This window comes from Silurus meridionalis, chromosome 18 (assembly GCF_014805685.1).
Source record: "Silurus meridionalis isolate SWU-2019-XX chromosome 18, ASM1480568v1, whole genome shotgun sequence".
Taxonomy (NCBI): domain Eukaryota; kingdom Metazoa; phylum Chordata; class Actinopteri; order Siluriformes; family Siluridae; genus Silurus; species Silurus meridionalis.
The window spans coordinates 11,562,800-11,576,756 of record NC_060901.1 but is presented as its reverse complement, the minus strand read 5'-3'; the positions used below and the strand labels follow the sequence as shown (position 1 = coordinate 11,576,756).

General features: G+C 42.7%; 1 protein-coding gene across 1 annotated transcript; it reads right to left on the bottom strand.

Moving 5' to 3' along the window:
• Nucleotides 1-527: 527 nt before the first annotated feature.
• LOC124400788 (shaker-related potassium channel tsha2-like) lies at nt 528-6,659 on the bottom strand. The gene has a single exon (XM_046872550.1). The coding sequence runs from the start codon at nt 2,796-2,798 to the stop codon at nt 1,344-1,346; it is 1,455 nt and encodes a 484-aa protein (XP_046728506.1). The 5' UTR covers nt 2,799-6,659; the 3' UTR covers nt 528-1,343.
• Nucleotides 6,660-13,957: the final 7,298 nt, after the last annotated feature.

Here is a 13,957-nt window from a genome sequence, read left to right as displayed (position 1 = left end):
ACCCCCATTGACCACGTGGGAAAACTGTCTAATGTGGTCGGGGACTGCTGCTATATGGAGCCTACTATTAAGTACAGTAGTACACCGTTTTGGACGTAGCCATTTACTGATGTCAGGAGATGTTCAGTCTGGAAGGTTGCTATAGAAACTTCCGTCTCAGGAGCGTCTAAGACCCTGCCGTTCTCTGTTTTGTCCAATAGATGGCAGTCTAGGTTTAAAAACGTGCTCACATAAACTCGAGGTTTTGATGAAAAAAAAAAAGCTGCACATTTTACCACCTTCTCTACCAAACACCTGGATTCTACTGATCCTGATACTAATATATATATATTGTTTTTGTTGTTGTTGTTGTTGTTGGAACTATATGTTCAATAAATACTATTTTTTGGCTTAGCTACACACCTATATATATATATATATATATATATATATATATATATATATATATATATATATATAGCTACACCTATATATATATATATATATATATATATATATATATATATATATATATATATATATATATATATATTTGGATGATAAGCAATAAGATGCCATTAAATTTAACTCCAGGATAAATAAAGTGTAAACGGGTATGAAACCGGTTTAAAAATGGGGTACAAATTGTGATTAGGATGACCATTGAATATAGAGAAAGTGCTCGTCGAAAAGTGCCTACTGATCATGACAGCCGACCTTTACAGCCATGGAAAAAATGAGGAGCATTACCAAAACATGAGGGAGCAACACCGAGTGACCTTGCAGTCGCAGTCACCAGGCTTAGAATAAATCTATAATAAAAAATATAATATGATTTAGATATATTGGTCCTTTGCGCTTCGGAATTGGTAAAAATCATATGTAAACTTTAAAACCCCACATCCACCGAAGCTGATAGCCTAATAAATTATTTATTACTAAGAGTACATGAGTTAAAGTGCTATTCCGAGAGGTCGGGCTTGGTTATTTTGCCTAGAGTTGTTTTCTTTGCCTATATCATTCTATTTTGAGGCTAGAGATGCAGTACCTTCCTTATGTTGTTGTTGTTGTTGTTTTTTTATCAATATCGATGATCGCAAACATGGAAGACAATATTGAAAAAGAAAGAAAGCAAAAGTACTGTATGAAAGTATCCCATTTTCGCGTCTTCCTCTTATTAATCCGCTGCAAACGAGTCTTAAAATGAAAAATGACTCCACATAGTGCGCATGTGGACGCCTGATAATCAACAAGCTCGATACCCAGATCTTCACCAAGCCGGAGCGCAGGATGAGGAAATTGTGCTCACAGAAATGCGCCTGTGTTTTTGCGGGTCACTTTTTAGTTTTTTTTGCGTTTTGCACTCATACATCTGTGAGTTTCCCCGTGTAGGCTTTATGGGGACTGCAGTTTGTGTACTTGATTGACTCCGCGTCTTCCGAGTCCATAAAGTCCGATTTGGAGAGGGAAGGTTTGCTCTCGCTCCTGCCGAACTCTCCGTATCCGGGCTGCTGCTGCTGCTGCTGCTGCTGTTGACCACAAGTGACGTGCGTGTACTGAAGCTGCTCCTCGTGCTCGGTCTCCCGGTGGTAGAAGTAGTTAAAGTTGGACACGATCACAGGAACAGGAAGCGCGATGGTGAGCACACCGGCGATGGCGCACAGCGAGCCCACGATCTTGCCTCCAATGGTCACGGGGCACATGTCTCCATAACCTACAGTGGTCATGGAGACCACGGCCCACCAGAAAGCGTCCGGGATGCTGCTAAAGCCCGACTCGGGGTCGTCCGTCTCAGCAAAGTAGACTGCGCTTGAGAAGAGGATGACCCCAATGAAGAGGAAAAAGATCAAAAGGCCGAGCTCGCGCATGCTCGCCTGTAGCGTCTTGCCCAAGATCTGAAGGCCCTTGGAGTGGCGCGAGAGCTTGAAGATGCGGAAAACGCGCACGAGCCGGATGACGCGCAGGATAGCCAGCGACATGGCCTGCTGCCCGTTGCCCTGGTGCTCAGCGAGCTCGAGACCGAGCGTGATGAAGTACGGCATGATCGCCACCACGTCGATAGTGTTCATGATGTTTTTGAAGAAAGCCGCCTTGCTCGGACACGCCAAAAAACGCACGACCAGTTCGAAGGAGAACCAGATGATGCACAGCGTCTCCACGATAAAAAACGGGTCGGTGAACGGATTCGCTTTGTTCTCGCTCACTGTACCGTTAATCGGAATTTGCTCGTCGTACGATCTGTTGTCCTCCCTGAACTCGGGCAACGTCTCCAGGCAAAAGATGACGATGGAGATCAAGATCACGAGCACGGAGACGATCGCGATCCCTCTGGCGGGACCGGAGCTCTCCGGATACTCGAACAAGAGCCAGACTTGACGCTGGAACTCGTTCTCCGGTAACGGGCGCTCCTCCTCTTTGATGAAGCCCTCATCCTCTTTGAAATTCTCGATCACGTCTTCGCCGAGCTCGTAAAACTTGATCTCCTCCATGAAGATGTCCACGGGCACGTTGACGGGTCTCCGAAGTCTCCCGCCTGACTGGTAGTAATACAGGATGGCATCAAAGCTCGGCCGGTTGCGGTCGAAGAAGTATTCATTCCTGAGTGGGTCGAAGAAGCGCATCCGCTTTCTCGGGTCTCCGAGCAGAGTGCTTGGGAACTGGGCAAGAGTCTTGAGCTGCGTCTCGAAGCGCAGGCCTGATATGTTGATGACCACTCGCTCGCAGCACTCCTGGTCCGACCTCTCCGGCTCGTAAGCATCGTGACAGAGAGCGGCCAAGGCCACCGTCTCGTCCAGGTTCTCCCCGGGCACCACAGTCATCTTTCGCCCCCCCCAGAGCCCAAACAAGGGTGCCTTCTTCTACGGCCTCGCCGTGTCCGCGCGCTTTAGATCCGCGTCGTGTCGCCTCAGTAGAACCCCAACGAGTCCTTGATGTGTTTCTGTGTGTGTGTGTGTGTGTATTTTGGTTTTTGTTTTTTTGTTTTTAAATCTCCGACTTCCTTTTTCACGCCGTCACTGTTTTTTTCTCGCGCATTTTATCTGACCCTCCCCACCCGCGCGCCGTTAGACGCGCGCGCGCGGTCTTTTGTCCGCCGTTGCCTCCGCGCGCTGGCGGTCTGCTCGGCTCTGCTCCTGGCAGCCTGCTTGTCGCGCGCGCAGCATTAATAAGCAGCATCTCATTGCCCTCCCCAGACTGACGTGCGCAGACGCTCGCGCCGAACCAGAGGGGCGAGCACAAAGCCAATTCAAGAAATGCGCTCGACCTTCATACATTAAAAACATGACACGATTTTTTTTACATAAAGAATCCACTTTTCCGCCTGAAAATACAGCACGTGCGCGCTTCTTGAAATGCACGACATTTTGCAGACCTCCAAATAATCCTGTCACTGAGAGTTCATTTTACCTGTTGATCAGCTCTTACTCTAAGTTTATATTCGCATCAGAGATTTTCTAGTCAGGCTTCGAATTGGGGTCGACATTTTTGTTTGTGGATAAAGAACCCTATACACTCTGCTCAAGCTGCTTAAGAGGGAAAGTATTGGTTACTTTTCACGCTCACTTCAGAATCCATGTCGTGTCCATGTGTCTGTGTGCACTATGGAACGCCAAATGGACCAAAAGTCGGGCGCAATTCATGGCAGAAATCAGAAGTACAGTTGCGTCTGAAGTGTCATGCTCTGCGATACTCAATATTTATTAAATACTAGGTAACTGATTTTATAGTACCCGGGTTTCATAGAGCAGTAGTGCCACAAAGTAAAGAGTAAACCCAAATAGATGGTCCCTAATTTCCATCTATGGTTGGCAAGGTGGTGTTCTTGGTTTTGCTTAATATGTCACAAACACAAACCAACACAAACTGTCAGTGTCCCTTCTATTGTTCAACCTTTTCTAATACATTACAAACATAGATTTCAACATTCTTAAAGTATTTCTCTAGCCAAAAATACATCAATAATAACAACACAATATACATGGCACCATTTCGTTAACATGAGCTCAATATTACTGTACATATGAACCAGTGTCATTTTTATGGTACTTATTCTAATGCATTTGTCTCCTTTTTATCGTTTTTTAAAATCATTAATCATGAGGAGATTGGTGGATCATAATGTCATTATACTGTGTACAATGAAAATAAAGAAATTCTATTCTGTTGTGTAACAACAGGATACATAGTTAATGTTACTTAACTAGTTCATGTAGCTATTCTTAGATAACCATTTCTTTTACTGCATATAATGCAGTGCAATAACAATTGTTTCCACTCCCATCCAACCTGGGATTCCTGAGTCAAAATAAAGCTTTAAGAGTAATAAGGTTTCAGGAGCAGAACCTATTTGAATTTAAAGATTATCTTTTGGAGATAAGACGTTATTGTTAATTTTAAACAGATAAGAATTTAATGTTGGGAACCTGCTGCCCACCTACCCACTCCCCCAAGGTCCTTCCTCCACACGTGGCACAGCCTGAAGAATTCAATGAAAATCTAAAGAACCACTGATGGTTTGAACATTTACATGTAGAAAGTGGTTAGCGTTATTAACAAAGTAGCCGGCAGTGCAACTGTCATTACCAGTGCCCCTGCTCACTCAGGCTTTGCCCAGACACTTATTTGAAGCTGATACATTCTTAAAAAATGGAACAGCATTCAATGTTGTCCCTACACAGTATCACAAATAAATTAATGCATACATATAGACATGCAAGTATACATTTGATAACAGTTTTTGCCTAAACATGGCTTATCTCATGTCATGAATTTGTTAGATTTCTGATTTGTTTTGTGTGTGGCTATATTTTAGCCTTTAATTTTGTTTAAGTTTTTGTGGGCCTAAATTGTTTACCTGTGATTTTATGCACATTGTGGTGCAACCATTAACTCCGACAGGGTCAATATTTATTCACTTTGAATGTTTGATTGTCTTAAAGAAAACTGTATTTGAATATCAGTTTCCAGTTGCTTATAGGCATGTAATTGCACAAACATGTTATTCACAACAGTCAGAAGAAAACAGTGTTCTTAATGACAAGTTAGCAAAGTGTACTTGGAAAAATCTTTACTGTTTACACAATTTAATACATATCACAATCAACAAGAAAGTACAGGAACTATAGACATTTTGTTTCTGATTCAGAAAAATGTATTCAGGGTAATAGTTCCAGAAAGTGGTCAAAATAATTTGCCTTTATGACATGTAAAGAAGGAAAATGGATGGATATTAAATAATGTGCATCTTGGTCTACAAACCAGGCCAGACCTTTTTTTTTGTGCTTGTACAGCTAAAAGTTTATTCCATTAAATAGATCACAGTACAATAAATGGTTCCATTGATAAAGAATTTGAACTCAAAATAATACCTATGGTACTGGCATTGGAAATGATCTCTGATTCCCAAATGTAAAATTAAATATAGTACATTACATACCAATTTTTTCCAATATACAGTATGTTGTGCCAGCACATAATTGCCCCTTGTGCAGTGTTGCATCCAGAGGTGTTCAGTGCACATTGCAGGTTGCAGTGCTTTGGAATGTTTGTCTTCAATGACACAGGTTTGTTTTTACATTGCTACGTAAGGTTGATTCATGTCTTGCCTGCTCCCATGTCTTGTCCTTGGTTGGCCTCCTCATGTTTCCTGATTACACTCAGTTTTCAAAGTACCCCTTTAAAACAGTTTGTGTATTTAAACCCTTGTGTTTCTTTGTTCAGTGCAAAGTATTGTTCAGCATTTGCCTACCTGTTTACCTACCTTTTGTTTCTGTTCAATACTCTGGTTTCAACCCTGACTTGTGTTCTGTTTTTCATGTCCTAACCCTGCATAGTCAACTCTGTTTGCTGATTGCCTGACCTATTCCCTGCTTCAGGATTTGATTCATATTTTGGATTTGTTTTTCCGCTTTTTAATATAACATTTAACTGCATATGCATCAGCACACCTAAGCCACAGGTGGATTTATAAGCCTTTTGAAATGGATCTTACAGTGGCTCAGGTTTTAGACCCCTAGGAAGTTTTTTGTGGAAAGAACTACTAATTGAAGGTGAGGAGAGCTGGAGAGGATGGGGTAACCCTCAGCCAAGGCCCTTCCAGTCATCCTACAGAGGCCGACAAGCTCTCCAGCAGATTGTTATCCAAAAGCTCACAAGACTGCCTACCCACTAAAGCTTTTCCCAGTGCTCTCTCACACCCTGCTCTTGCTCGAGGCTGGTGGCATGGCCTCCCACACCCTTTGAATGCCAGATGCCAATGGCACACCTTTCCACACCCTGCTCATGGCTAAGGCTTATGATGCAGCTTCACACACCCTGCTCATACCTGAGGCCATTGGTGCAGCTTTTCATGTTTACTTTGGCAAAAACTAGGGCATTGTTGACACCTGAACTAAGCAAGGACAGCAGTGTCCCACCACCTGACCCCGGGAAACTTGTCACAGACCCACTACCAGATTTCAGTGTAGGTATTGTAGCCCCAAAACGAGCTGTCTTGACAAGCCTTTTGTTTCTGTTCAGTAGTAATGAACTTTTCTAGTAATCTCTGTTTACTGATCACCATGCCTGTTTCGAAATCTTGGTTTTAATTCACATTTTGAATTTGTAGCCATGCTCTAAAACATTGGCAAGTGATCTATTTCAGCCTCAATAGATGGAGCCAGTGTGACTTCTGCTTGGTTGAAATGAACACTTTTATGTATAATGTATAATATTAAATACTTGCTTTAGTTTATTGTTGTTTAAAATTGACGTAGATACTAAATGTATTTACCTATTGTCAATAAATTGTGACGACAGTGTTAAATCAACAGCTATCAATGTAAACAGTGTTTGTATTTATTGTTAAATTTAACATTTAGGGGCGTACTCAGGGTAATAATATGCCACAAGGATGTAATACTAAAGTTTTGCAGACGCCAACAGCTTCAACAAGCTATCAATGTAAGCTCAAAGTATTACAGTAGATAGATGTCACACTAAATAATGTGCAAGCTGACACTATTATGTCTATGTTGTACTATTATGTACAGAATAGTTAACACTTTTAACCGATAGTTTTCAGTAATGGAAATAAGGAAAAAATATTGTAACATATTTAGAATGTTGCTTGGTTCTCTGTTCATGTCCCAAATGTCATGTGGAAGTCCATTACATTCAGTATAGAAACTGTTCATACCTTATGAAGCGCACTAAATAGAGAGTAATTTGAGATTCTTCCAGAGAGTTGTAGGCCAAGTAGAAAAGAATGACGTAAACACCAAAAATAGCTTTTTTTTCTCATGCTTGACGAGAAAGCTTTCTTTTTCCCATGGAATACCTCAAGCAGCAGCTGAAAAAAAAATGAAAAGAAATTAAATATAAATATTTCTAACACAGACGGAATTTTTTTTTTGGAAGAGAGAGAAAATGCATGTACATCATCACTCTCTTGTGGAAATGAACTTTAACTCAAAATATGATAAGAATGTAAGAATTAAGGGCACATTATATATCGAATATATGTCAAATAAGCAAAATCAGCTTAATCAAGAACCTGAAAATGACCGTATCACTAATTCTAACTTTTATTGGCACAATCTAGGACAGACAAGCTAAAGATATTCTTTTTCTTGCTCAAATATGCAACTGACTGTAGGTTGTTCACCTACTCACTTTATAATAAAACCATTTCTGGAGAGAGTGCTTTTCCTCATTAACCATCGTTGATTCATTTCTATTGAATTATAAAAGCAACACAACAATTGTGCTTTATAAACGTTTTAAATAAGTGTTAGAATCTTTCTGGAAAACCCTACCATAAACCAGTGGCGGGCGGTGCATTTGGTACCTGGGCCTTCAGTGGGAACTTTTCCCGACTTAATACACCTCCTAATACCACCACTATCATGTCGCAATTATAGAAACCATCAATACAATACAAACACGTAATATAACAACAAGTGGCATTTCAGAGAGAGTGGCATTTTACTAAAGCAAGAAACCCAGTTAAGACAACTCCCAACCTCTACACTACAACCGCAACTGTGCACCTACATCATATGGAGCAGTTCAGAATCAATATTTGTCTAGTAACATGACAAAAACATTACAAATGTAAATAAAATACAACCTACTCACCAGAGATTCACACTAATAATTTGCACCGCTCCTCAGAGGCTGTAAGCCAGTGGTACCGCTCGTAATCACTGGTCTGGAAGTGGTGAACAAACCCTTTCCTGGCCTGAGACAATCTAGCTAGCTTCGGGGTTGACCGACCTCCTCACGATGTCTAGCTTTTCTTCAAAATGGATTTTTAAGTATGTCTGCGACCAAATAAATTTTTCTTACTCCATAGGGTTAAAAAAGTCTAACTCAGATGTATTAATGTGTGCAGAGTGCTACGCATGTGTTTGCTTGTCGAACTTGGCTGTAACAGTTTTCCCCTGTCCAACCAATCAGAGGACGGAAAAATGCTGACGCTATTCTGGGCTAGCTAGCTAGCAAATACGAAATCTGATTGGTTAAAAAAACAGAGCTAATTCTTAAGGAGACAATGGAAAAGAAGGAACAGCAGAACAGACTTTGCAGGCCCTGGGCAGATTAGATTGACATAGCAGCACATAGAGGCTGAAATCTGATTGGACAAAAAAAATTCTAACATCTTTACATGTACTGGAAGCAGTGCAGCCAAGAGAAACAAAATAAATAAAGAGATATAAAGAAATAAAGAGAATAAACTGTTGGGAATAAATTAATAACAATTAATCCCAGTTTGTGCATTGGAAACACTCATTAAATATTGAATAATGACAAAATCCTTGCAGGTCAGTGTTGATCCAGTCCAGACAAAGTCTTTATTAAGGCACAAAAATATTTTCTAAACTTCTTTTTGTTGCATTTAAAATTACCAATTGTTTTAGGGATCTGCAGGTTCTAAAACTCAAAACAACCAGTCTGGTACCCACAACCACGGCATAGACAAAGTCATTGAGATCACGTTCTGAAGTTAATTTAACCAAACCTCTTGACCTGCATCTGCCTGACTTTATGCATTGTGTTCCTGCTAGTCATTCCACTTGGCTGTGAATTAATGAGTGTTTGTTATTGGAAATATGTAACTGCAGTTACACACTATATTTGCCTACCTTAGCTGAGTAAAATTTACAAACCACTCACTCCAACCACATTACTACAATGTCTGCATTACTCATGTCTGATGTCTTTTTCTACTATTTTGTTGTCTACCATCTCTGACCTAATCTAAATTCCCTTCATTCGTCTCTACAACATAATGTTATTCATATTATAGAGCATAATGCAAGCTGAAATAGGAGGTACTGTTATCTTTAACTGCAATTAAAACTTTATGTTATCACTGTGGTGGCTCCACAGCCCATATTTATTGGCTCTATTGAGCTCTGATAAATGTTTGGAGTATTATAAAGAAACAACACCAAGTTTTGATGACAGGTTTATTTCATGTTTCTTATCTTCTACTACTATTACAACTACTACTACTACTACCTCTCCTGCTACTACTACTACCTCTCCTACTACAGCTACTACTACTAATACTACTACTACCACCTCTCCTACTACTACTAGTACTACCTCCTACTACTACTACTACTACTACTTCTTCTACTACTAAAACTACCTCTCCTACTACTACTACTACTACTTCTTCTTCTTCTTCTTTCGGCTGATCCCATTAGGGGTCGCCACAGCGGATCATCCGTCTCCATACCACCCTGTCCTCTACATCTGCCTCTTTCACACCAACTACCTGCATGTCTTCCCTCACCACAACCATAAACCTCCTCCTTGGCCTTCCTCTTTTCCTCCTACCTGGTGGCTCCATCTTCAGCATTCTTCTACCAATATAATTCATGTCCCTTCTCTGCACATGTCCAAACCATCTCAATCTCGCCTCCCTCACCTTGTCACCAAAACATCCTACATGTGCTGTCCCTCTAATAAACTCATTTCTAATCTTGTCCATCCTCGTCACTCCCAACGAAAACCTTAACATCTTCAGCTCTGCTACCTCCAGCTCTGCCTCCTGCCTTTTACTCAATGCCACTGTCTCTAATCCATACAACATCGCAGGTCTCACCACAGTCCTATAAACTTTCCCTTTCATTCTTGCAGATACCCTACTATCACAAATCACTCCTGTCACTCTTCTCCACCCACTCCACCCTGCCTGCACTCTTTTCTTTACTTCTCTAACACACTCTCCATTACTTTGCACTGTTGACCCCAGGTACCTGAACTCCTCCACCTTCTCCACCTCTTCTCCCTGCAACCGCATCACTCCACTGCCCTCCCTCTCATTCACACACATGTACTCTGTCTTACTCCTACTGACTTTCATTCCCCTTCTCTCCAGCGCATATCTCCACCTCTCCAGGCTCTTCTCAACCTGCTCTCTACTCTCACCACAAATCACAATATCATCTGCAAACATCATAGTCCAGGAGACTCCTGTCTGACCTCGTCCGTCAACCTGTCCATCACCACTGCAAACAGGAAAGGGCTCAGGGCCGATCCTTGATGCAGTCCAACCTTCACTCTGAACCAGTCTGTCGTACCTACTGCACACTTCACTGCCGTCACACTGTCCTCATACATGTCCTGCACCACCCTTACATGCTTCTCTGACACACCTGACTTCCTCATACAATACCACAACTCCTCTCTTGGCACTCTGTCGTCGCTTTCTCTAAATCCACAAATACACAATGCAATTCCTTCTGTCCTTCTCTATACTTCTCCATCAACATCCTCAAAGCAAATAAGGCATCTGTGGTGCTCTTCCTCGGCATGAAACCATACTGTTGCTCACAGATGGTCACCTCTTCTCTCAGCCTGGCTTCCACTACTCTTTCCCATAACTTCATGGTGTGACTGATCAACTTAATTCCCCTGTAGTTACTGCAGGTCTGCACATCTCCCTTATGCTTAAAGATCGGTACCAGCACACTCCTTCTCCATTCCTCAGGCATCCTCTCCCCTTCCAGAATCCTGTTAAACAATCTGGTTAAAAACTCCACTGCCATCTCTCCTAAACATCTCACGCCTCTACCGGTATGTCATCTGGTCCAACCGACTTTCCATTCTTCATCCTCTTAATCGCTGCTCTCACTTCCTCCTTACTAATCCTATCTACATCCTGCTTCACCAACTCCACATCCTCCAACCTTCTCTCTCTGTGATTTTCCTCATTCATCAGCTGCTCAAAATACTCCCTCCACCTTCTCAACACACTCTCCTCACTAGTCAACACATTTCCTCTCCATCCTTTATTGCTCTAACTTGCAGTACATCCTTCCCAGCTCGGTCCCTCTGCCTGGCCAATCGGTATAACTCCTTTTCTCCTTCCTTAGTGTCCAACCTCTTATACAGCTCCTCATATGCCTTTTCCTTGGCTTTCGCCACATCCCTTTTTACCTGCTGCAGCATCTCCTTGTACTCCTGCCTACTTTTCTCATCACTCTGTCGATCCCACTTCTGTTTTGCCAACCTCTTTCCCCTAATGCACTTCCTCATTCCACCACCATGTCTCCTTGTCTTGCTTTCTATTTCCAGATGTCACACCAAGTACTTTTCTAGCTGCCTCCCTCATCACTCCTGCAGTAGTTCCCCAATCATCCGGCACCTCTTCACCACCACCGAGCCTCTGTCTGACCTCTTCCCTGAACCTCACACTACACTCTTCCTCCTTCAGTTTCCACCATCTTATTCTTCTTTCAATCCTTACATTCCTCCTCTTCTTCTTCGCCTCCAAAACCATCCTACAGACCACCATCCGATGCTGTCTAGCTACACTGTCCCCGCCAACACCTTACAGTCTCCAATCTCCTTCAGGTTGCATCTCCTGCATAGCACATAGTCCACCTGTGTGCACCTTCCTCCACTCTTATCGTCACCCTATGATCCTCCTTCTTCTTAAAATACGTGTTCACCACTGCCATTTCCATCCTTTTAGCAAAATCTACCACCATCTGCCCTTCCACATTCCTCTCCTTAAAACCATACCTACCCATCACCTCCTCATCACCTCTGTTCCCTTCACCTACATGCCCATTAAAGTCTGCCCCAATCACCAATCGTTCTTTCCTAGGTACACCATTTACCACTTCATCTAATTCACTCCAGAATCTTTCCTTTTCCTCCATCTCACAGCCAACTTGTGGAGCATAGGCACTGATGACATTTATCATCATCCCTTCAACTTCCACCTTCACGATCATCACCCTATCAGAAACTCTCTTCACCTCCACTACACTCTTACTGTACTCTTCCTTCAGAATCACCCCTACACCATTTCTCTTCCCATCCACACCATGATAAAACAGTTTAAATCCACCTCCAGTGTTCCTGGCCTTACTCCCTTTCCACTTGGTCTCCTGAACACACAGCATATCTACCTTTCTCCTCCATCATATCAGCTATCTCTCCCTTTACCCATCATAGTACCAACATTTAAAGTACCAACCCGAACCTCCACTCTCCTGCACTGCTCCTTTTCCTGCCGCCTCTGTAGACGCCTTCCTCCTCTCCTTCTCCTCCTTCGGCCAACAGTAGCCCAATTTCCACCGGTACCCTGTTGGCTAACGATACCTGTGGCGGTCGTTGGTAACCCGGGCCTCGACCGATCCGGTATGAAATTCTCCTTTGTGATCCGCATATTTGATTTGGCACATGTTTTACGCTGGATGCCCTTCCTAACGCAACCCTCCCCATTTACCCGGCTTGGGACCGCACTAAGAGTGCACTGGCTTGTGCCCCTAATGGCTGGGTTACTACTACTACTACTACTACCACTACTACCACCACCACTACCACCACTACTACCACTACTACCACCTCTCCACTACTACTAGTACCACCTCCCACTACTACTACTACTACTACTTCTTCTACTACTCAAACTACTTCTCCTACTACAGCTACTACTACTACTACTACTACTACTACTACTACTACCACCTCTCCTACTACAGCTACTACTACTACTACTACTACTACTACTACTACTATTACTACCACCTCTCCTACTACTACTAGTACTACTAAAACTACCTCCTACTACAGCCACTACTACCACCTCTCCTACTACTACTACTATTACTACCACCTCCTACTACTACTACTCTTCCACCACTGAAACGACTCTTCCACTACAGCTACTACTACTACTACTACTACCACTACTACTACCACCTCTCCTACTACTACTAGTACCACCTCCTGCTACTACTACTACTACTTCTTCTGCTACTCAAACTACTTCTCCTACTACAGCCACTACTGCTACTGCTGCTACTACCACTACTGCTACTGCTACTACCACTGCTGCTACTACCACTACTACTGCTACTGCTACTACTGCTACCACTACTACTACTAATACTACTACTACTGCTGCTACTACTACCACTACTGCTACCACTACTACCACTACTACCACTACCACTACTACTGCTACTACTGCTGCTACTACCACTACCACCACTACTACTACTGCTGCTACTACTGCTACCACTACTACTGCTGCTGCTACTACTGCTGCTGCTGCACTGCTGCTACTGCTGCTGCTACTACCACTACTACTGCTGCTGCTACTGCTACCACTACTACTACTAAAACTACCTCCTACTACAGCCACTACTACCACTGCTGCTGCTGCTGCTGCTACCACTGCTGCTACTGCTACTGCTACTGCTACTGCTACCACTACTGCTACTGCTACTACCACTGCTACTACCACTGCTGCTACTACTGCTACTACTACCACTACCACCACTACTACTACCACTGCTGCTACTGCTACTGCTACTACCACTACTACTACTGCTGCTACTACTACCACTACTACCACCACCACTACTACTACTGCTACTACTACTACTACTGCTGCTACTACTACTACTACTACCACTACTACTACTAATACTACTACTACTACTACTACTACTACAACCAATACTCCACC

Bases quoted from the DNA above. Each gene is read 5' to 3' on its own strand.
- LOC124400788 (XM_046872550.1), bottom strand. From the start codon at position 2,798: ATGACTGTGGTGCCCGGGGAGAACCTGGACGAGACGGTGGCCTTGGCC.